Source organism: Pseudophryne corroboree, chromosome 6 (assembly GCF_028390025.1).
Source record: "Pseudophryne corroboree isolate aPseCor3 chromosome 6, aPseCor3.hap2, whole genome shotgun sequence".
NCBI classification, from domain to species: Eukaryota; Metazoa; Chordata; class Amphibia; order Anura; family Myobatrachidae; genus Pseudophryne; species Pseudophryne corroboree.
The window spans coordinates 569,340,857-569,366,296 of record NC_086449.1 but is presented as its reverse complement, the minus strand read 5'-3'; the positions used below and the strand labels follow the sequence as shown (position 1 = coordinate 569,366,296).

Below are 25,440 nucleotides of genomic sequence, written 5' to 3'. Positions count from 1 at the left end.
GGCCCTAGTGGGGAAAGGATACTGCCTGATAATTTTTTGTGGGAAGCTGCAGTCTCTTGTCTGGAGATTCCCGCTCTTTTTCCTCATGAGAGGAGGGAAATTTACCTCAGCTTTCTTCCCCTTAACATGTGTACCCTTGTGTCAGGGACAAATGAGTCATCAGTGATATGCAAATCATCTTTTATTACAATAATCATATATTGAATACCTTTCAGCCATTTTGGCTGTAACTTTGCATTATCGTAGTCGACACTGGAGTCAAACTCTGTGTCGATATCAGTGTTTATTATTTTGGATAGTGAGCATTGTGAGACTCTGAAGGTCTCTGTGACATAGGGACAGACATGGGTAGATTTCCTGTCTGTTCTCTAATCTTTTGTGCAATAAATTCACCTCAGCACTTACACATATCCAAACAGGTGTCAGCGTTGTCGACGGAGACACCCTCTCACACACATATTTGCTCTATCTCCTCCTTAGGGGAACCTTTTACCTCAGACATGTCGACACACACGTACCGACACACCACACACACAGGGGATGCTCTATTTGAAGACAGTTCCCCCACAAGGCCCTTTGGAGAGACAGAGAGAGAGTATGCCAGCACACACCCCAGCGCTATATGACCCAGGAATCACACAGTAACTTAGTGTTAACCCAGTAGCTGCTGTATATATTGTTTTTACGCCAAATTTATGTGCCCCCCCCCCCCCCTCTCTTTTTCACCCTCTCTATCGTGCTTCTGCAGGGGAGAGCCTGGGGAGCTTCCTCTCAGCGGAGCTATGGAGAGAAAATGGCGCTGGTGAGTGCTGAGGAAGAAGGCCCCGCCCCCTCAGCGGCGGGCTTCTCCCGCGATTTTGTGTAAACTTAATGGCGGGGGCTCATGCATATAACAGTGTCCAACTGTATATATGCTGCTTTTTGCCAGGAGGTAATCAATTGCTGCCCAGGGCGCCCCCCCCTGCGCCCTGCACCCTACAGTGACCGGAGTGTGTGGGTTAGTGTGGGCGCAATGGCGCACAGCTGCAGTGCTGTGCGCTACCTCATATGAAGACAGGAGTCTTCTGCCGCCGATTTTGACGTCTTCTTGCTTCAACCCGCCGGCTTCTGTCTTCTGGCTCTGCGAGGGGGACGGCGGCGCGGCTCCGGGAACGGACGACCAAGGTTAGGTTCCTGTGTTCGATCCCTCTGGAGCTAATGGTGTCCAGTAGCCTAAGAAGCGCAACCTAGCCGCAGTTAGTAGGTTTGCTTCTCTCCCCTCAGTCCCACGTAGCAGAGAGTCTGTTGACAGCAGAAGCTCTCTGAAAATAAAAAACCTAACTAAAATACTTTCTTATTAGCAAGCTCAGGAGAGCTCACTAAAATGCACCCAGCTCTGTCCGGGCACAGATTCTAACTGAGGTCTGGAGGAGGGGCATAGAGGGAGGAGCCAGTGCACACCAGTAGTACTAAAATAAGATTTTACTCACCAGTAAATCTATTTCTCGTAGTCCGTAGTGGATGCTGGGACTCCGTAAGGACCATGGGGAATAGCGGCTCCACAGGAGACTGGGCACAACTAAGAAAGCTTTAGGACTAACTGGTGTGCACTGGCTCCTCCCACTATGACCCTCCTCCAGACCTCAGTTAGGATACTGTGCCCGGAAGAGCTGACACAATAAGGAAGGATTTTGAATCCCGGGTAAGACTCATACCAGCCACACCAATCACACCGTATAACTCGTGATATTATACCCAGTTAACAGTATGAACATAACAGAGCCTCTCAACAGATGGCTCAACAATAACCCTTTAGTTAACAATTACTATATACAAGTATTGCAGACAGTCCGCACTTGGGACGGGCGCCCAGCATCCACTACGGACTACGAGAAATAGATTTACCGGTGAGTAAAATCTTATTTTCTCTGACGTCCTAAGTGGATGCTGGGACTCCGTAAGGACCATGGGGATTATACCAAAGCTCCCAAACGGGCGGGAGAGTGCGGATGACTCTGCAGCACCGAATGAGAGAACTCAAGGTCCTCCTCAGCCAGGGTATCAAATTTGTAGAATTTTGCAAACGTGTTTGCCCCTGACCAAGTAGCAGCTCGGCAAAGTTGTAAAGCCGAGACCCCTTGGGCAGCCGCCCAAGAAGAGCCCACTTTTCTCGTGGAATGGGCTTTTACAGGTTAGGCTGCGGCAGGCCAGCCGCAGAATGCGCAAGCTGAATTGTGCTACAAATCCAGCGAGCAATAGTCTGCTTCGAAGCAGGAGCACCCAGTTTGTTGGGTGCATACAGGATAAATAGCGAGTCAGTCTTCCTGACTCCAGCCGTCCTGGAAACATAAATTTTCAAGGCCCTGACTACGTCCAGTAACTTGGAGTCCTTCAAGTCCCTAGTAGCCGCAGGCACAACAATAGGTTGGTTCAAGTGAAAAGCTGATACCACCTTAGGGAGAAACTGGGGACGAGTCCTCAATTCTGCCCTATCCATATGGAAAATCAAATAGGGGCTTTTACATGACAAAGCCGCCAATTCTGACACTCGCCTAGCCGAAGCCAAGGCCAAAAGCATGACCACTTTCCACGTGAGATATTTTAAATTCACGGTTTTAAGTGGCTCAAACCAATGTGACTTCAGGAAACCCAACACCACGTTGAGGTCCCACGGTGCCTGCCACTGGAGGCACAAAAGGAGGCTGAATATGCAGCACTCCCTTAACAAATGTCTGAACTTCAGGCAGTGAAGCCAGTTCTTTTTGGAAGAAAATCGACAGAGCCGAAATCTGGACCTTAATGGAACCCAGTTTTAGGCCCATAGTCACCCCTGACTGTAGGAAGTGCAGAAATCGACCCAGCTGAAATTCCTCCGTTGGGGCCTTCCTGGCCTCACACCACGCAACATATTTTCGCCAAATGCGGTGATAATGTTGTACGGTTACATCTTTTCTAGCTTTAATGAGCGTAGGAATGACTTCCTCCGGAATACCTTTTTCTTTTAGGATCCGGCGTTCAACCGCCATGCCGTCAAACGCAGCCGCGGTAAGTCTTGGAACAGACAGGGCCCCTGCAGCAGCAGGTCCTGTCTGAGCGGCAGAGGCCATGGGTCCTCTGAGATCAATTCTTGAAGTTCCGGGTACCAAGCTCTTCTTGGCCAATCCGGAACAATGAGTATAGTTCTTACTCCTCTTTTCCTTATTATCCTCAGTACCTTGGGTATGAGAGGAAGAGGGGGGAACACATAAACCGACCGGTACACCCACGGTGTCACTAGAGCGTCTACAGCTATCGCCTGAGGGTCCCTTGACCTGGCGCAATATTTTTCTAGCTTTTTGTTTAGGCGGGACGCCATCATGTCCACCTGTGACCTTTCCCAACGGTTTACAATCAGTTGGAAGACTTCTGGATGAAGTCCCCACTCTCCCGGGTGGAGGTCGTGCCTGCTGAGGAAGTCTGCTTCCCAGTTGTCCACTCCCGGAATGAACACTGCTGACAGTGCTAACACGTGACTTTCCGCCCATCGGAGAATCCTTGTGGCTTCTGCCATCGCCGTCCTGCTTCTTGTGCCGCCCTGTCGATTTACATGGGCGACTGCCGTGATGTTGTCTGACTGGATCAGAACCGGCTGGTTTTGAAGCAGGGGTTTTGCCTGACTTAGGGCATTGTAAATGGCCCTCAGTTCCAGAACATTTATGTGTAGGGAAGTCTCCTGACTTGACCAAAGTCCTTGGGAGTTTCTTCCCTGTGTGACTGCCCCCCAGCCTCGAAGGCTGGCATCCGCGGTCACCAGGACCCAGTCCTGTATGCCGAACCTGCGGCCCTCTTGAAGATGAGAACTTTGCAGCCACCACAGCAGAGATACCCTGGTCCTTGGAGACAGGGTTATCAACCGATGCATCTGAAGATGCGATCCGGACCACTTGTCCAACAGGTCCCACTGAAAAGTTCTGGCATGGAACCTGCCGAATGGAATTGCTTCGTAGGAAGCTACCATCTTTCCCAGGACTCGCGTGCAGTGATGCACCGACACCTGTTTTGGTTTCAGGAGGCCTCTGACTAGAGATGACAGCTCCTTGGCTTTCTCCTCGAGGAGAAACACTTTTTTCTGGACTGTGTCCAGAATCATCCCCAGGAACAGTAGACGTGTCGCAGGAACCAGCTGTGACTTTGGAATATTTAGAATCCAACCGTGCTGGTGTAGCACCTCCTGAGATAGTGCTACGCCGACCAACAACTGCTCCCTGGACCTCGCCTTTATCAGGAGATCGTCCAAGTATGGGATAATTAAAAATAAGAATTTACTTACCGATAATTCTATTTCTCGTAGTCCGTAGTGGATGCTGGGGACTCCGTAAGGACCATGGGGAATAGCGGCTCCGCAGGAGACTGGGCACAAAAGTAAAAGCTTTAGGACTACCTGGTGTGCACTGGCTCCTCCCCCTATGACCCTCCTCCAAGCCTCAGTTAGGATACTGTGCCCGGACGAGCGTACACAATAAGGAAGGATTTTGAATCCCGGGTAAGACTCATACCAGCCACACCAATCATACCGTACAACCTGTGATCTGAACCCAGTTAACAGCATGATAACAGAGGAGCCTCTGAAAAGATGGCTCACAATAATAATAACCCGATTTTTTGGTAACAATAACTATGTACCAGTATTGCAGACAATCCGCACTTGGGATGGGCGCCCAGCATCCACTACGGACTACGAGAAATAGAATTATCGGTAAGTAAATTCTTATTTTCTCTAACGTCCTAAGTGGATGCTGGGGACTCCGTAAGGACCATGGGGATTATACCAAAGCTCCCAAACGGGCGGGAGAGTGCGGATGACTCTGCAGCACCAAATGAGAGAACTCAAGGTCCTCCTCAGCCAGGGTATCAAATTTGTAGAATTTTACAAACGTATTTGCTCCTGACCAAGTAGCTGCTCGGCAAAGTTGTAAAGCCGAGACCCCTCGGGCAGCCGCCCAAGATGAGCCCACCTTCCTTGTGGAATGGGCTTTTACAGATTTTGGCTGTGGCAGGCCTGCCACAGAATGTGCAAGCTGAATTGTACTACAAATCCAACGAGCAATAGTCTGCTTAGAAGCAGGAGCACCCAGCTTGTTGGGTGCATACAGAATAAACAACGAGTCAGATTTTCTGACTCCAGACGTCCTGGAAACCTATATTTCCAGGGCTCTGACAACATCCAGCAACTTGGAGTCCTCCAAGTCCCTAGTAGCCGCAGGCACCACAATAGGTTGATTCAGGTGAAACGCTGAAAACCACCTTAGGGAGAAACTGAGGACAAGTCCTCAATTCCGCCCTGTCCGAATGGAAAATCAGATGAGGGCTTTTACAGGATAAAGCCGCCAATTCTGACACGCACCTGGCCCAGGCCAGGGCCAACAGCATGACCACTTTCCATGTGAGATATTTTAACTCCACATATTTAAGTGGTTCAAACCAATGTGACTTTTGGAACCCAAAAAACTACATTTAGATCCCAAGGTGCCACTGGAGGCACAAAAGGAGGCTGTATATACAGTACCCCTTTCACAAACGTCTGAACTTCAGGGACTGAAGCTAGTTCTTTTTGGAAGAAAATTGACAGGGCCGAAATATGAACCTTAATGGACCTCCATTTCAGGCCCATAGACACTCCTGTTTGCAGGAAATGTAGGAGTCGACCTAGTTGAAAATTCCTCCGTCGGGGCCTTACTGGCCTCGCACCACGCAACATATTTTCGCCAAATGCGGTGATAATGTTTTGCGGTTATATCTTTCCTGGCTTTGATCAGGATAGGGATGTCTTCATCCGGAATGCCTTTTTCCTTCAGGATCCGGCGTTCAACCGCCCTGCCGTTAAACGCAGCCGCGGTAAGTCTTGGAACAGACAGGGTCCTTGCTGGAGCAGGTCCCTTCTTAGAGGTAGAGGCCACGGATCCTCCGTGAGCATCTCTTGAAGTTCCGGTTACCAAGTCCTTCTTGGCCAATCCGGAGCCACGAATATAGTGCTTACTCCTCTCCATCTTAAAATTCTCAGTACCTTGGTTATGAGAGGCAGAGGAGGGAACACATACACTGACTGGTACACCCACTGTGTTACCAGAGCGTCTACAGCTATAGCCTGAGGGTCCCTTGACCTGGCGCAATACTTGTCGAGCTTTTTAAACATGTGGAAGACTTCTGGGTGAAGTCCCCACTCTCCCGGGTGGAGGTCGTCCACTCCCGGAATGAATACTGCTGACAGTGCTATCACATGATTTTCCGCCCAGCGAAGAATCCTTGCAGCTTCTGCCATTGCCCTTCTGCTTCTTGTGTCACCCTGTCTGTTTACGTGGGTGACTGCCGTGATGTTGTCCGAATGGATCAACTCCGGGTGACCTTGAAGCAGAGGTCTTGCTGAGCTTAGAGCATTGTAAGCGGCCCTTAGCTTCAGGATATTTATGTGAAGTGATGTCTCCAGGCTTGACCATAAGCTCTGGAAATTCCTTCCCTGTGTGACTGCTCCCCAGCCTCGCAGGCTGGCATCCGTGGTCACCAGGACCCAGTCCTGAATGTGCGGCCCTCTAGAAGATGAGCACTCTGCAACCACCACAGGAGAGACACCCTTGTGCTTGGTGACAGGGTTATCCGCTGATGCATCTGAAGATGCGACCCGGACCATTTGTCCAGCAGGTCCCACTGGAAAGTTCTTGCGTGGAATCTGCCGCATGGGATTGCTTCATAGGAAGCCACCATTTTTCCCAGAACCATCTCATTGATGTACTGAGACTTGGCTCGGTTATAGGAGGTTCCCGACTAGCTCGGATAACTCCCTGACTTTCTCCTCCGGGAGAAACACCTTTTTCTGAACTGTGTCCAGGATCATCCCTAAGAACAGAAGACGAGTCGTCGGAATCAGCTGCGATTTTGGAATATTGAGAATTCAATCGTGCTGCCGCAACACTACCTGAGATAGTGCTACACCGACCTCCAACTGTTCCCTGGATCTTACCCTTATCAGGGAATCGTCCAAGTAAGGGATAACTAAAATTCCCTTCCTTCGAAGGAGTATCATCATTTCGGCCATTACCTTGGTAAAGACCCGGGGTGCCGTGGACCATCCATACGGCAGCGTCTGAAACTGATAGTGACAGTTCTGTACCATAAACCTGAGGTACCCTTGGTGAGAAGGGTAAATTTGGACATGAAGGTAAGCATCCTTGATGTCCCGAGACATCATGTAGTCCTCTTCTTCCAGGTTCGCAATCACTGCTCTGAGTGACTCAATCTTGAATTTGAACCTCTGTATGTAAGTGTTCAAAGATTTTCGATTTAGAATCGGTCTCACCGAGCCGTCCGGCTTCGGTACCACAACAGTGTGGAATAATTCCCCGTTCCCTGTTGCAGGAGGGGTACCTTGATTATCACCTGCTGGGAAAACAGCTTGTGAATGGCTTCCAAAACTATCTCCCTGTCAGAAGGAGACATCGGTAAAGCCGACTTTAGGAAACGGCGAGGGGGAGACATCTCGAATTCCAATTTGTACCCCTGAGATATCACCTGAAAGATCCAGGGGTCTACTTGCGAGTGAGCCCACTGCGCGCTGAAATTCATTGAGACGGGCCCCCACCGTGCCTGATTCTGCTTGTAAAGCCCCAGCGTCATACTGAGGGCTTGGCAGAGGCGGGAGAGGGTTTCTGTTCCTGGGAACTGGCTGATTTCTGCAGCCTTTTTCCTCTCCCTCTGTCACGGGGCAGAAATGAGGAACCTTTTGCCCGCTTGCCCACGAAAAGACTGCGCCTGATAATACGGCGTCTTCTCATGTTGAGAGGCGACCTGGGGTACAAACGTGGATTTCCCAGCTGTTGCCGTGGCCACCAGGTCTGAAAGACCGACCCCAAATAACTCCTCCCCTTAATAAGGCAATACTTCCAAATGCCGTTTGGAATCCGCATCACCTGACCACTGTCGTGTCCATAACCCTCTACTGGTAGAAATGGACAACGCATTTAGACTTGATGCCAGTCGGCAAATATTCCGCTGTGCATCACGCATATATAGAAATGCATCTTTTAAATGCTCTATAGGCAATAATATACTGTCCCTATCTAGGGTATCAATATTTTCAGTCAGGGAATCCGACCACGCCAACCCAGCACTGCACATCCAGGCTGAGGCGATTGCTGGTCGCAGTATAACACCAGTATGTGTGTAAATACCTTTTAGGATGCCCTCCTGCTTTCTATCAGCAGGATCCTTAAGGGCGGCCATCTCAGGAGAGGGTAGAGCCCTTGTTCTTACAAGCGTGTGAGCGCTTTATCCACCCTAGGGGGTGTTTCCCAACGCACCCTAACCTCTGGCGGGAAAGGATATAATGCCAATAACATTTTAGAAATTATCAGTTATCGGGGGAAAACCACGCATCATCACACACCTCATTTCATTTCTCAGATTCAGGAAAACTACAGGTAGTTTTTCCTCACCGAACATAATACCCCTTTTTGGTGGTACTCGTATTATCAGAAATGTGTAAAACATTTTTCATTGCCTCAATCATGTAACGTGTGGCCCTACTGGAAGTCACATTTGTCTCTTCACCGTCGACACTGGAGTCAGTATCCGTGTCGGCGTTTATATCTGCCATCTGAGGTAACGGGCGCTTTAGAGCCCCTGACGGCCTATGAGACGTCTGGACAGGCACAAGCTGAGTAGCCGGCTGTCTCATGTCAACCACTGTCTTTTATACAGAGCTGACACTGTTACGTAATTCCTTCCAACAGTTCATCCACTCAGGTGTCGACCCCCTAGGGGGTGACATCACTATTACAGGCAATCTGCGCCGTCTCCACATCATTTTTCTCCTCATACATGTCGACACAAACGTACCGACATACAGCACACACACAGGGAATGCTCTGATAGAGGACAGGACCCCACTAGCCCTTTGGGGAGACAGAGGGAGAGTTTGCCAGCACACACCAGAGCGCTATATATATACAGGGATAACCTTTATATAAGTGTTTTTCCCCTTATAGCTGCTGTATCTTTAATACTGCGCGTAATTAGTGCCCCCCCTCTCTTTTTTAACCCTTTCTGTAGTGTAGTGACTGCAGGGGAGAGCCAGGGAGCTTCCCTCCAACGGAGCTGTGAGGGAAAATGGCGCCAGTGTGCTGAGGAGATAGGCTCCGCCCCCTTATCGGCGGCCTTATCTCCCGTTTTTCTATGTATTTTGGCAGGGGTTAAATTCATCCATATAGCCCAGGAGCTATATGTGATGCATTTTTTGCCATCCAAGGTGTTTTATTGCGTCTCAGGGCGCCCCCCCCCCCAGCGCCCTGCACCCTCAGTGACCGGAGTGTGAAGTGTGCTGAGAGCAATGGCGCACAGCTGCAGTGCTGTGCGCTACCTTGTTGAAGACAGGACGTCTTCTGCCGCCGATTTTCCGGACCTCTTCTGTCTTCTGGCTCTGTAAGGGGGCCGGCGGCGCGGCTCTGGGACCCATCCATGGCTGGGCCTGTGATCGTCCCTCTGGAGCTAATGTCCAGTAGCCTAAGAAGCCCAATCCACTCTGCACGCAGGTGAGTTCGCTTCTTCTCCCCTTAGTCCCTCGATGCAGTGAGCCTGTTGCCAGCAGGTCTCACTGAAAATAAAAAACCTAAAACTAAACTGTTCACTAAGCAGCTCAGGAGAGCCACCTAGTGTGCACCCTTCTCGTTCGGGCACAAAAATCTAACTGAGGCTTGGAGGAGGGTCATAGGGGGAGGAGCCAGTGCACACCAGGTAGCCCTAAAGCTTTTACTTTTGTGCCCAGTCTCCTGTGGAGCCGCTATTCCCCATGGTCCTTACGGAGTCCCCAGCATCCACTTAGGACGTTAGAGAAACTCCCTTTTTTCTAAGGAGTATTATCATTTCGGCCATTACCTTGGTAAATACCCTCGGTGCCGTGGACAGGCCAAACGGCAACGTCTGGAATTGGTAATGACAATCCTGTACCACAAATCTGAGGTACTCCTGGTGAGGATGGTAAATGGGGACATGCAGGTAAGCATCCTTGATGTCCAGTGATACCATGTAATCCCCCTCGTCCAGGCTTGCAATAACCGCCCTGAGCGATTCCATCTTGAACTTGAATTTTTTTATATATGTGTTCAAGGATTTCAAATTTAAAATGGGTCTCACCGAACCGTCCGGTTTCAGTACCACAAACATTGTGGAATAGTAACCCCGTCCTTGTTGAAGTAGGGGCACCTTGACTATCACCTGCTGGGAATACAGCTTGTGAATTGCCTCTATCACAGCCTCCCTGCCTGAGGGAGTTGTTGGCAAGGCAGATTTGAGGAAACGGCGGGGGGGAAATGTCTCGAATTCCAGCCTGTACCCCTGAGATACCACTTGAAGGATCCAGGGATCTACTTGTGAGCGAGCCCACTGATTGCTGAAGTTTTTGAGACGGGCCCCCACCATACCTGGCTCCGCCTGTTGAGCCCCAGCGTCATGCGGCGGACTTAGAAGAAGAAGCGGGGGAGGACTTTTGTTCCTGGGAACTGGCTGTATGCTGTAGCTTTTTCCCCCTACCTCTGCCTCTGGGCAGAAAGGACGCGCCTCTACCACGCCTGCTCTTTTGGGGACGAAAGGACTGTACCTGATAATACGGTGCTTTCTTTGGTTGTGAGGGGACATGTGGTAAAAATGCTGACTTCCCAGCCGTTGCTGTGGACACTAGGGGGTAAATTTACTAAGAAGGGAGTTCTATTTGAGATGGGAAGTTGCCTATAGCAACCAATCAGATTCCAGGTATTATCTTCAAGAAGGTGCTAGATAAATGAGAAGTAGAATCTGATTGGTTGCTACAGGCAACATCCCATCTTAAATAGATCTCCCATCTTAGGAAATTTACCCCTAGGTCATAAAGACCATCCCCGAACAAATCCTCACCCTTATAAGGCAAAACTTCCATGTGCCTTTTAGAATCTGCATCACCTGTCCACTGCCGAGTCCATAACCCTCTCCTGGCAGAAATGGATATGATATTTTAGATGCCAGCCGGCAAATATCCCTCTGTGCATCTCTCATGTATAAGACAGCGTCTTTAATATGCTCTATGTTTAGCAATATAGTGTCCCTGTCTAGGGTGTCAATGTTTTCTGACAGGGAATCTGACCACGCAGCTGCAGCACTGCACATCCATGCTGAAGCAATAGCTGGTCTCAGTATAATACCAGTGTGTGTATATATAGCCTTCAGGAGAGCCTCCTGCTTTCTATCAGCAGGTTCCTTTAGGGCGGCCGTATCCGGAGACGGTAGTGCCACCTTTTTTGATAAGCGTGTAAGCGCTTTATCCACCCTAGGGCGTGTTTCCCAACGTGACCTATCCTCTGGCGGGAAAGGGTACGCCATTAGTAACTTTTTAGAAATTACCAATTTTTTATCTGGGCAAGCCCACGCTACTTCACACACCTCATTTAATTCTTCAGAAGGGGGAAAAACTACTGGTAGTTTTTTCTCTCCAAACATAATACCCTTTTTTGTGGTACCTGGGGTCACATCAGAAATGTGTAAAACATTTTTCATTGCCTCAATCATGTAACGAGTGGCCCTATTGGACATTACATTAGTCTCTTCGTCGTCGACACTGGTATCAGTATCCGTGTCGACATCTGTGTCTGCCATCTGAGGTAGCGGGCGTTTTAGAGCCCCTGATGGCCTTTGAGACGTCTGGGCAGGCACGAGCTGAGAAGCCGGCTGTCCCGCATTTGGCATGTCATCAAATTTTTTATGTAAGGAGTCGACACTTTCACGTAATTCCTTCCACAAGTCCATCCACTCAGGTGTCTGCCCCGCAGGGGGTGACAACACATTTATAGGCATCTGCTCCGCCTCCACATAAGCCTCCTCTTCAAACATGTCGACACAGCCGTACCGACACACCGCACACACACAGGGAATGCTCTGACAGGAGACAGGACCCCACAAAGCCCTTTGGGGAGACAGAGAGAGAGTATGCCAGCACACACCAGAGCGCTATATAATACAGGGATTAACTAAATTATATCCCCTTATAGCTGCTATATATGTATATTGCGCCTATATTTAGTGCCCCCCCCCCCCTCTCTTTTTTACCCTTCTGTAGTGTAGACTGCAGGGGAGAGCCAGGGAGCTTCCTTCCAGCGGAGCTGTGAGGGAGAAATGGCGCCAGTGTGCTGAGGGAGATAGCTTCGCCCCTTTTTCGCGGACTTCTTCCGCATTTTTCAGGAATTCTGGCAGGGGTAATTTATCACATATATAGCCTCTGGGGCTATATATTGTGATGATTTTGCCATACAAGGTGTTTATATTGCTGCTCAGGGCGCCCCCCCCCCCCAGCGCCCTGCACCCATCAGTGACCGCAGTGTGAGGTGTGCATGAGGAGCAATGGCGCACAGCTGCAGTGCTGTGCGCTACCTTGTTGAAGACAGGAGTCTTCTGCCGCCGATTTTCCGGATCACTTCTTGCTTCTGGCTCTGTAAGGGGGCCGGCGGCGCGGCTCCGGGACCGAACATCAAGGCCGGTTCCATGCGGTCGATCCCTCTGGAGCTAATGGTATCCAGTAGCCTAAGAAGCCCAAGCTACCACCAGTTAGGTAGGTTCGCTTCTTCTCCCCTTAGTCCCTCGCTGCAGTGAGTCTGTTGCCAGCAGATCTCACTGTAAAATAAAAAACCTAAAATATACTTTCTCTCTAGGAGCTCAGGAGAGCCCCTAGTGTGCATCCAGCTCAGCCGGGCACAAGATTCTAACTGAGGTCTGGAGGAGGGTCATAGTGGGAGGAGCCAGTGCACACCAGTTAGTCCTAAAGCTTTCTTAGTTGTGCCCAGTCTCCTGCGGAGCCGCTATTCCCCATGGTCCTTACGGAGTCCCAGCATCCACTTAGGATGTCAGAGAAATCTTTCTTAGAGTGCCCAGTCTCCTGCGGAGCCCGTCTATCCCCCATGGTCCTTACGGAGTCCCCAGCATCCACTAGGACGTTAGAGAAAAGATACAAAAAAGACGCCTGACGTTAGCAGAATCTCATGTGAGATGGCGTGCCAAGGGCTGTTTTGCGTGAGTGCAGCAAAGATATATGAGGACATATCTGTATATATTTGCTAATATACTATTAGCTCTTTCATAAAAGACAGCATTTATAAGAATATTGTGGTGAATTCACAAATATTTTACTCTAGCATCATTAAATTACTTTGATCATTATTGGGCTTATGATACTTGTAAGCAACTGTTTTGCAGATAGATCTTATGATTTTTTAAGCACTATGCATTATCCATGGCCAGGCGTACGCAACTATGAGCAACTATATGTGATTCTGTTATGTACGCAACTAAGTTGCAGCTCCATGTATGGCTAAATGTGTGCAGGGTTGTTCGCAGATAGGCTAAGTGTTCCAGCGAGTGATGTTGTGGGTATGTATTTGTAACTGCAGGCTACAGTAATTTGAGCATGTGCAGAAAACTGACAGATTTAAGATAAATCCATTGCACTAGATATAGGGCTTGTTCAAATGTGAGTTGATAATAATGCATACTTGCCTACTCTCCCGGAATGGGCGGGAGGCTCCCGAAAATCGGGTGACCCTCCCGCCCCCCCCCCCCGGAAGAGCAGGCAAGTCTCCCGATTTTTTAGGGGCTCCCCTGCCCGGCCGTCCACTTAGTGAGTAAAGTGGGCGGTCCGGGCAGTCGATGACGCGATTCTTGCTGAATCGCGTCATCATAGCAACGCCCCCTGCTGTATAATGCCGGTAATCGCGGCATTACATAGCAGGGGGCGTGGCTTAAATGAAGTGCCGCGGTAACCCCTCCCCTGTTCCGCCTCCGTCCGCCACGTTTTGCCTCCGCCCCGCCCCCTATCCGTGTCATAACCCCGCCCCCCTGCTGAGCCGACCTGGAGAGAGCAGCCAGGATGTCGGCATGTATGTAATAATGACGCTACTTCAACAAGTGAATGGGGGCGACTGAGCATCATAGATGCGTCCAGCTCTACATATGGGCGAATAGCCACATTTATTTTCATGCACAATGGGGGTAATTCCAAGTTGATCGCAGCAGGATTTTTGTTAGCAATTGGGCAAAACCATGTGCACTGCAGGGGAGGCAGATATAACATGTGCAGAGAGAGTTAGATTTGGGTGGGGTGTGTTCAATCTGCAATCTAATTTGCAGTGTAAAAATAAAGCAGCCAGTATTTACCCTGCACAGAAATAAAATAACCCACCCAAATCTAACTCTCCCTGCAAATGTTATATCTGCCCCGCCTGCAGTGCACATGGTTTTGCCCAATTGCTATCAAAAATCCTGCTGAGATCAACTTGGAATTACCCCCAATATGCAGCTGCACTTACGAATGACTAGTGTGCCACTCTACATCAGCCCCTGTTGAATGAAAAATACTCCAACACTGATTTTTTAAACTGTAGATAGACTTTTATACATGATAAAGAGACAGAAACACCAACAGCTATTCATATGCACACTAGTTACCAATGGACATTGCAAGGCTTCTTCTTCTTTTTTCCTTCATATAATTGTTTAGTGAAATGTGCAGCTGACTAACTCCATACACTGGAGAACATAAGTTTAGGTTCTTATCATTTTTGTCAACATTCTGCTTATTGATAATTAAATAGATAATGCTAGTTTACATATCAAATATTTAAAAACCAGTATGTGCAGATTCTGCTGTGATAAAATATACAATCACCCCATGTGATCTTCATCTGTTTCTTGATCAGTCGCTGGTGCAGGACGTTTTTTTCCATGCTTATCTATAACTGTAGTCTTTTCTGCAAAATTTGAGAGCAGTATAGAGCTTCATGAGCAATTATGCTGTATTACTTTAAATAACTAACATTCTAAAAAATATACAAATTATAACAGAGGAGAGAAAGATTTTACAGAACAAAGTATGCGTATGCATCTGAAAAACAGTGTTTACTATCAACACTTACATCCTGATGCAGGAAGTTGGAAGTAAATCAGGCATATACTGTGCCAAAAAATTGTGTTAAAATAATGTGTACAGTATATTCGCCCATATGGAGTTGTGTCCCTACTCCCTATATGTACCCCTGATTTACACTTGTACCTACCCTATACTACTGTAAGTGCAAATGAGACCCTCCTGACAGGTGTATTTTTATTCACATCAAACTAAGAAACTATTCCTTGTGGATTTACCTGTGAAAGATGAACCTAGCTTAAAATTAACAGATTTAGATTTGAGAGGGGCTTGTTTAAATTGTTTTTTTTTCTAATTATATCTTATTGTTTTTCTAGCATTATTGTCAAGTACAATGAAAATATCACAGCTCAAAACAGAGAGCACAGTAATATTGAAGGAAAGGTCAACGACCATTTAACGAAACATGTACACGTCACGTCTAAGAAAATGAAAACAATAATAAGATTTTACTTACCGGTAAATCTATTTCTCGTAGTCCGTAGAGGATGCTGGGACTCCGTAAGGACCATGGGGAATAGACGGGCTCCGCAGGAGATAGGGCACTTTAAGAAAGCTTTGGATTCTGGGTGTGCACTGGCTCCTCCCTCTATGCCCCTCCTCCAGACCTCAGTTAGGGAAACTGTGCCCAGAGGAGATGGACAGTACGAGGAAGGATTTTTGTATATCTAAGGGTGAGATTCATACCAGCCACACCAATCACACCGTATAACTTGTGATAAACTACCCAGTTAACAGTATGAACAACAACATAGCCACGGTTCCACCGAAAAACTATAACATAACCCTTATGTAAGCAACAACTATATACAAGTTTTGCAGAAGAAGTCCGCACTTGGGACGGGCGCCCAGCTTCCTCTACGGACTACGAGAAATAGATTTACCGGTAAGTAAAATCTTATTTTCTCTAACGTCCTAGAGGATGCTGGGACTCCGTAAGGACCATGGGGATTATACCAAAGCTCCCAAACGGGCGGGAGAGTGCGGATGACTCTGCAGCACCGATTGAGCAAACAGAAGGTCCTCCTCAGCCAGGGTATCAAACTTATAGAACTTTGCAAAGGTGTTTGACCCCAACCAAGTAGCTGCTCGGCACAACTGTAATGCCGAGACTCCTCGGGCAGCCGCCCAGGAAGAGCCCACCTTCCTAGTGGAATGGGCCTTAACCGATTTAGGCGATGGCAATCCTGCCGTAGAATGCGCCTGCTGAATCGTGTTACAGATCCAGCGAGCGATAGTCTGCTTTGAAGCAGGAGCGCCAACCGAGCTTCAGTCTTCCTGATCCTAGCTGTTCTGGTCACATAAATCTGCAAAGCCCTGACCACATCCAGGGACTCGGAATCCTCCAAGTCCCATGTAGCCACAGGCACGACAATAGGTTGGTTCATATGAAAAGATGAGACCACTTTTGGCAGAAACTGAGGACGAGTCCTCAACTCTGCCCTATCCACGTGAAAAACCAAGTATGGGCTTTTATGTGATAAAGCCGCCAATTCTGAAACACGCCTTGCCGAAGTTAATGCCAACAACATGACCACTTTCCACGTGAGGTATTTCAACTCCACTGTTTTGAGTGGTTCAAACCAAGGTGACTTGAGGAAGCGTAATACCACGTTAAGATCCCAAGGCGCCACCGGAGGTACAAAAGGAGGCTGAATATGCAGCACCCCCTTCACAAAAGTCTGTACTTCAGGAAGAGAGGCCAATTCTCTTTGAAAGAAAATGGATAAGGCTGAAATTTGGACCTTTATGGACCCTAATTTTAGGCCCAAATTCACTCCTGTTTGAAGGAAGTGAAGTAGACGGCCCAAATGGAACTCCTCCGTAGGAGCAGCTCTGGCCTCAAACCAAGAAACATATTTTCGCCATATACAGTGATAATGTTTCGATGTCACGTCCTTCCTAGCCTTGATCAGGGTAGGAATGACCTCCTCCGGAATCCCTTTTTCCGCTAGGATCTGGCGTTCAACCGCCATGCCGTCAAACGCAGCCGCAGTAAGTCTTGGAACAGACAGGGCCCCTGCTGCAGCAGGTCCTGCCTTAGAGGAAGGGGCCACGGATCTTCTGTGAGCAACTCTTGCAGCTCCGGATACCAAGTCCTCCGTGGCCAATCTGGAACAATGAGGATTGTTCTGACCCTGCTTATTCTTATTATTCTCAACACCTTGGGTATGAGAGGAAGAGGAGGAAACACATAGACCGATCTGAACACCCAAGGTGTCACCAGAGCGTCTACCGCTACCGCCTGAGGGTCTCTTGACCTGGCGCAATACCGCTTTATCTTTTTGTTGAGACGGGATGCCAGCATGTCTATCTGAGGCAGTCCCTACCGACCCGTGATCTGTGCGAAGACTTCTTGATGAAGTCCCCACTCTCCCGGATGCAGATCGTGCCTGTTGAGGAAGTCCGCCTCCCAGTTGTCCACCCCCGGGATGAACACTGCTGATAGTGCGCTTACATGGCCTTCCGCCCAGCGTAGAATCCTGGTCGCTTCTGCCATGGCCACTCTGCTTTTTGTTCCGCCTTGGCGGTTTATATGAGCCACTGCCGTGACATTGTCTGACAGAATCAGAACCGTTTTTTCCCGAAGCAATTCCTCCGCTTGACGTAGGGCGTTGTATATGGCCCTCAACTCCAGGACGTTGATGTGGAGACAAGTCTCTAGATTTGACCAGAGACCTTGGAAATTTCTTCCCAATGTGACTGCTCCCCAGCCTCGGAGGCTTGCGTCCGTGGTCACCAGGACCCAGTCCTAAATGCCGAACCTGCGACCCTCTAGTAGGTGAGCACTGTGCAGCCACCACAGGAGAGATACCCTGGTCCTGGGAGACAGGGTGATCCTTTGATTCATTTGTAAATGGGACCCGGACCACTTGTCCAAGAGGTCCCATTGAAAAGTCCTTGCATGGAACCTGCCGAAGGGGATGGCCTCGTATGAAGCCACCATCTTCCCCAGAACCCGTGTGCAATGATGCACTGAAACCTTTTTTGGCTTTAATAGGTTCCTGACCAGGGCTATGAGCTCCTGAGCCTTTTCCATCGGAAGAAAATACTTTTTTTCTTGTCTGTGTCTAGAATCAGGCCCAAAAAGGTCAGACGCGTTGCAGGGACTAACTGGGACTTCGGTATATTGAGAATCCAGCCGTGCATTTGCAACGTCTTCATGGACAGAGACACGCTGTCCAGCAACTTCTCCCGAGATCTCGCCTTTATGAGGAGTTCGTCCAAGTATGGGATAATTGTGGCACCCTGCTTGCGCAGGAGCGCCATCATTTCCGCCATTACCTTGGTGAAAATTCTCGGGGCCGTGGAAAGCCCAAACGGCAACGTCTGAAATTGGTAGTGACAGTCCTGTACTGCAAATCTCAGGAACGCCTGGTGACGGGGAAATATCTGAACATAAAGGTATGCATCCTTTAAGTCCAGGGACCCACCATCCAATCCCCCCCCCCCCTCCAGGCTGGCAATGACCGCCCTGAGTGATTCCATTTTGAACTTGAACCTCTTCAAGTACAGGTTCAGGGATTTTAGATTTAAAATGGGTCTGACCGAACCGTCCGGTTTCGAGACCACAAACAGGGTTGAGTAATATCCCTCTCCTTGTTGGAGATGAGGAACTGTGACTATCACCTGTTGAATATACAATTTTTGGATTGCGGCTAACACTAGCTCCCTCTCTGACGGGGAAGCCGGCAGAGCCGATTTGAAAAACCGGCGAGGAGGCAAGGCTTCGAATTCTAGTCTGTATCCGAGAAACAATCTCTAATGCCCAGGGATCCACCTGCGAGTGAACCCAGACGTGGCTGAGAAACCGAAGACGTGCCCCCACTTGATCTGCCTCCCCCCGGGAAGCCCCAGCATAATGCGGTGGACTTTGCAGATGTAGGGGAGGACTTCTGCTCCTGGGAACTAGCTGTGTGCAGCTTTTTTCCCTTGCCTTTACCTCTGGCAACAAAGGACGATCCCCGTACCTTCTTGCTTTTATTGGAACGAAAGGACTGCAGTTGATAATGGGGTACATTCTTAGCATGCTGCGGGGGAACATAAGGTAAAAAATTCGATTTACCGGCCGTAGCAGTAGAGACAAGGTCCGAGAGGCCGTCTCCAAACAATTCCTCCCCCTTGTAAGGCAAGGACTCCATATGCCGCTTTGAATCGGCGTCTCCCGTCCACTGTCGGGTCCACAAGAGTCGCCTAGCAGAAATAGACATAGCGTTTATTCTGGAGCTTAATAAACAAATGTCTCTTTGAGCATCTCTCATATACAAGGCAGCATCTCTGATATGCTCTATGGTCATTAAAATGGCATCCCTATCTAAGGTGTCAATCTCCGTAGATAAGGAATCTGCCCATGCCACGACAGCACTACAAACCCAGGCCGACGCCATAGCCTGTCTAACAATAGTACCTGAATGTGTGTAAATGTGCTTCATGGTAATTTCCTGCTTGCAATCAGCAGGATCCTTGAGGGAAGCTGTATCCTGAGAAGGCAGTGCCACCTTTTTGGATAAGCGTGTCAGCGCCTTGTCTACTTTAGGCGAAGATTCCCATCGTATCCTATCCTTTTGCCACCCTCGGCTGTAATTTTGCATCTTCATAGTCGACACTAGTCAGTATCCGTGTCGGTATCTGTGTCATCGATCTGGGATATGGTGCGCTTCTGAGACCCCGAAGGTCCTGGCGCCACAGGGACAGGCATGGTCTGGCTACCTGACTGATCCCTAGCTTCAGCCTTGTCTAACCTTTTATGTAGTAGATTTACATTTGCATTTAAGACATTCAGCATATCCACCCAGTCCGGTGTCGGCGTTGCCGACGGCGACCTGACATTCAAGCACTCCCCCTCCACATTAAGCGAGCCTTCCTCGTCAAACATGTCGACACACGCGTACCGACACATGTCACCCACACAGGGAAACTCTTTTCTGAAGACAGTATCCCCTTTAAGGCCCTTGGAGAGACAGAGAGAGAGTATGCCAGCACATACCCCAGCGCTATACCCCAGCGCTATACCCCTGGAAAGAAACACAGAATGCCTTTTCCCAGTAGCGCTGTGTAGTAATTAAACGCCAAATATGTGCCCCCCCCCCCCCCTCTCCTTCAAAACCCCCTTTCACTGTGTGTAAAGCAGGGGAGAGTCCGGGGAGCTTCCTCTCAGCAGTGCTGTGGAGAGAAAATGGCGCTGGTGAGTGCTAAGGGAGAAGCCCCGCCCCTCGGCGGCGGGCTTCTATCCCGCTCAAAGTTATTAAAAAATGGCGGGGGCTCTTTTATATACATGTACAGTGCCCACCTGTACATGTATATAGTCTTTTGCCATAAGAGAGGTGTCTATATTGCTGCCCAGGGCGCCCCCCCTGCCCCCTGCACCCTTATAGTGACCGGAGTGTGTGAGGTGTGTGGAGCAATGACGCACAGCTGCAGTGCTGTTCATTACCTCAGTGAAGCTCTGAAGGCTTCTGCCGCCTGAGACGTCTTCGGACTTCTTTTCTTCTGGCTCTGTGAGGAGAACGGCGGCGCGGCTCTGGGAGTGAACGCCAAGGATGAACCTGTGTTCACCCCCTCTGGAGCTAATGGTGTCCAGTAGCCGAGGAAGCAGAGCCTATCATTTAAGTAGGTCTGCCCCTCTCTCCTCAGTCCCTCGATGCAGGGAGCCTGTTGCCAGCAGTGATCCCTGTAAAATATATAGAAAAAATCCAAACAAAAATGCTTTCTAGGCAGAGAACTCAGGGGAGCTCCCTGCAGTGCACCCATTTCCCTCTGGGCACAGTGTAAAACTGAGGTCTGGAGGAGGGGCATAGAGGGAGGAGCCAGTGCACACCCAGAATCCAAAGCTTTCTTAAAGTGCCCTATCTCCTGCGGAGCCCGTCTATTCCCCATGGTCCTTACGGAGTCCCACCATCCTCTAGGACGTTAGGGAGAAAAAAATTCAACAAATGTCATCTGTGCACAATATACACTGTTACAAAACCCAGAACATGGTTTAGCATCAATTGAGAAATACAAAGAAGAGAGAAGAAGAACTTAGCTAAAAAGAGGAATAGAGAGAAGAGAAAAGAAAAAAAAGGAACAAGATAAGGGAGGAAGCAAAGAAAGGAAGGGAAACCGCCGCATATACTAGGGTAAAGGAAAGTCAACCTAGTCATAATAATAAGAAATCAATCACCCGTCAAGTCAGGATGAGGAAATCCAGATTGTAGAAGCCCAGCCAGTCTGGAGCTTCCATCAGCCCACCAGCTGTACATCCATGCAATTACTTATAATGGTCAGATTCCTTGTATACCAGCCAGGGGAACCAGGTCTTTGTAAAATTCTGATTATGTGAGGACAAAGAGGAGGGGAGATCATCCATAGTCATATAATGGTCTATGCGAGCACACCATTCAACCATTGTGGGGATAGATACTGATCTCCAGTGTACTGGAATAAATGCCTTAGAGGCACTAAGAATATGTCAGAGCAGCGTTTTTTTGTTAGAGTGATCGAGGTCTACGTAAGATGTTCAGCAACCAAATACGAGATTTATGGTAAGAACTTACCGTTGTTAAATCTCTTTCTGCGAGGTACACTGGGCTCCACAGGGAATGACATTGGGGTGTAGAGTAGGATCTTGATCCGAGGCACCAACAGGCTCAAAGCTTTGACCTTCTTCCCAAGATACATAGCGCCGCCTTCTCTATAACCCCGCCTCCGTGCACAGGAACTCAGTTTTTGTTACCCAGTCCAATGCAGTAGCAGGTAAAAGAGACGACAATCGTTAGTAGCCACAAACACCACACACTCACGACAGTAGAGGGTGTCAGCGGCTAATGCCATACCAACCCAAAGAAGCTAAGTGCGTCAGGGTGGGCGCCCTGTGGAGCCCAATGTACCTCGCAGAAAGAGATTTAACAATGGTAAGTTCTTACCATAAATTTCGTTTTCTGCTGCAGGGTACACTGGGCTCCACAGGGAATGACATTGGGGATGTCCTAAAGCACTTCCTTATGGGAGGGGACGCACTGTAGCGGGCACAAGAACCCGGCGTCCAAAGGATGCATCCTAGGAGGCGGATGTATCGAAGGCATAGAACCTTATGAACGTATTCACTGAGGACCACGTAGCCGCCTTGTACAATTGTTCAAGGGTCGCACCACGGCGGGCCGCCCAAGAAGGTCCAAAAGACCGAGTAGAATGGGCCTTAATTGTAGCAGGAGCTGGGCGACCAGCCTATACATAAGCATGTGCAATCACCATTCTAATCCATCTGGACAAGGTCTACTTGTGAGCAGGCCAGCCACGTTTGTGAAAATCAAACAGTACAAAGAGAGAATCAGACTTCCTGATAGGAGCTGTCCTCTTCACATAGATACGGAGACCCCGTACCACATCCAAAGACCGCTCTTTAGAAGACAATTCAGGAGAGGCAAAAGCAGGAACCACAATCTTCTGATTAAGGTGGAAAGAAGACACCACCTTAGTTAGATACCCGGGACGTGTTCTAAGAACCGCCTGGTCACGGTGAAAAATCAGACATGGTGACTTACAGGACAAAGCACCCAAATCCAACACCCGTCTGGCAGAGGCAATAGCCAGCAGAAACAACACCTTAAGAGAAAGCCACTTAAGGTCTGCCGATTCAAGAGGCTCAAAAGGAGACCCTTGCAATGCCTCCAGAACCACGACAAGTCCGAAGGAGCCACCGGCGGGACGTAAGAAGATTGAATACGCAACACACCCTGAGTAAATGTATGAACATCAGGTAAAGTTGCAATTTTTCTCTGGAACCAAACCGACAAGGCAGAAATATGAACCTTGATGGAGGCCAGGCGAAAGCCCAAATCCAGGCCCTGTTGTAGAAAGACCAAAAGTTTGGCCGTACTAAACTTGTAAGCGTCATGATTGTTAGATGCGCACTAAGCTAAGTAAGAATTCTAGACCCTATGGTAAATCCGAGCAGAAGCCGGTTTCTGGGCCTTCAACATGGTTTGAATGACCGCCTCAGAAAATCCTTTGGCCCTTAAGACAGAAGCTTCAAGAGCCATGCCGTCAAAGCCAATCGGGCTAAGTCTTGATATACACAGGGGCTCTGAACGAGGAGATCAGGGTGATGCGGAAGTAGTAGGGGACGCTCTCTCTCCCTGAAGGTCTGAGAACCAATGCCGTCTGGGCCACGCTGGAACGATCAGAAGTAGGATTCCTCTATTGCTTGAACTTCCTTATTACTCTAGGCAGGAGTGACACCGGAGGGAACACGTATGGCAGCGGAAAGTTCCATGGAATTGCCAGTGCGTCCACGAACGCTGCTTGAGGATCCCTTGTCCTTGCTCCGAAGACCAGAACCTTGTGATTGTGTCGAGACGCCATCAGGTCCACATCTGGAAGGCCCCACTTGTCCACGAGGAGTTGAAACACATCTAGATGGAGGCTCCATTCTCCGGCGTGTACGTCCTGATGACTGAGAAAGTCCGCTTCCCAGTTTAGGACCCCCGGTATGAACACTGCCGATATGGCTGGCAGATGGCGTTCTGCCCACTGAAGAATCCGTGATACTTCCCTCATTGCCATGCGGCTTCGAGTGCCGCCTTGATGATTGATGTACGCCACCATGGTGGCGTTGTCCGACTGTACTTGAAAAGGTTTGTTCTTTATTAAATGCTGGGCCAAGTTCAATGAGTTGAACACCGCCCGCAATTCCAGAATGTTTATCGGGAGGAGAGACTCCTCCTTGATCCAGCGACCCTGAAGGAAGTGTTGCTCCAACACAGCGCCCCAACCTCTCAGACTGGCAACCGTCATCAGAAGAACCCAGTTGGAGATCCAAAAGGGACGACCCCTGCTCAATCGTTGGTCCTGAAGCCACCAGCTCAGTGACAGACGGACCTCCGGAGACAAGGAGATCATGTGAGACCTGATCCGGTGAGGTAGGCCGTCCCGTTTGGCAAGAATCAGTTTCTGCAGAGGACGTGAATGGAACTGAGCGTACTCCACCATGTCGAAAGCCGATACCATGAGACCTAGCACTTGCATCGCCGAATGTATTGACACTTGCGGACGAGATAGGAAGTATCGAATCTTGTCCTGAAGATTCAGGACCTTCTCCTGAGACAAGAATAACTACTGGTTGCGGGTGTCCAACAACGCTCCCAGGTGCACCATGCTTTGCGCAGGGACCAGGGAAGATTTCATCCAGTTGATGAGCCACCCGTGGGCTTGCAGAAACTGGATAGTCAGATCCAGATGGCGTAGGAGAACTTCTGGGGAATTTGCCAGGATCAACAAGTCGTCCAGATACGGTAGGATCCTGACCCCTTGACGGCGGAGTACAGCCGTCATTACCGCCATGACCTTGGTGAAAACACGCAGAGCCGTGGTCAAGCCAAAAGGTAACGCCCGAAATTGGTAATGGAGGTTGCCAACCACAAACCTCAGGTACTGCTGATGCGACACTGCAATGGGAATATGTAGGTAAGCATCCTGTATGTCCTGGGAGACTATATAATCCCCAGGTTCCAAGGCCAGAACAATAGAGCGAAGGGTTTCCATATGAAACTTGGAAACCCTGACAAATTTGTTCAAGGACTTGAGGTTGAGACTGGGCTGTGAAGACCCATTCGGTTTCGGGACTAGGAACAGCGGTGAACAGTACTCCTTGCCTCTCTGAGCCAGAGGCACTTGTACTACCACTCCTGTGTCCAGGAGGGACTGTACCACCGAATGAAGAGTTTTTGCCTTCACCTGATCCGAAGGGACGTCTGTCAGGCAAAATCGATGAGGGGGGCTTTTCTTGAAGGATACGGCGTAACCTCAAGTGACGACTTCCTGTACCCAGGCATCGGAAGTGGTCTTCAACCATTCCTGGGTAACCCTAGAAGTCGGGATCCCCCAGGGGGAGGCCCGCCCCATCATGCGGCAGGCTTGTCAGTTTTGGAAACACGCTGACGGGCAGCCCAGGCCCATTTGGGTTTGGGCTTAGTAGGTTTGGAAGGGCAACCGTGTTTCGGGTACGTCTGACGAAAGGAACGAGAGACAGTACTCTTAGCCTTCGGCGCCGAAGGAGCAGTACTAGGCAGACATGCCGTTTTAGCAGTAGCTAAGTCAGCCACTATCTTGTTGAGGTCTTCTCCAAAAAAAATGTCTCCCTTAAAAGGGAACACCTCCAGGGTTTTCTTGTAGTCCAGATCTACGGACCAGGACCGCAACCAAAGAATCAGGATAGATGTAGTAGAAGCCTTGGCCGCCAGAATACCGGCATCAGTAGCCGCCTCCTTCACATAATGAGAAGCTGTGACAATGGGGGTAATTCCAAGTTGATCGCAGCAGGAATTTTGTTAGCAGTTGGGCAAAACCATGTGCACTGCAAGGGAGGCAGATATAACATGTGCAGAAAGAGTTAGATTTGGGTGGGTTATTTTATTTCTGTGCAGGGTAAATACTGGCTGCTTTATTTTTACAATGCAAATTAGATTACAGATTGAACACACCACACCCAAATCTAACTCTTTCTGCACATGTTA

At 49.1% G+C, this 25,440-nt stretch overlaps 1 protein-coding gene across 4 annotated transcripts in view; it reads right to left on the bottom strand.

Moving 5' to 3' along the window:
• Nucleotides 1-25,440, bottom strand: part of SYCP3 (synaptonemal complex protein 3) — a 596,881-nt gene that overhangs the window by 455,951 nt on the left and 115,490 nt on the right. For all 4 annotated transcript variants that reach the window (XM_063927814.1, XM_063927813.1, XM_063927816.1 and 1 more), the window contains exon 3: nt 14,690-14,771. In XM_063927814.1, the coding sequence (XP_063783884.1) occupies nt 14,690-14,771 (82 nt within the window). The remainder of the gene's footprint in view (nt 1-14,689; nt 14,772-25,440) is intronic.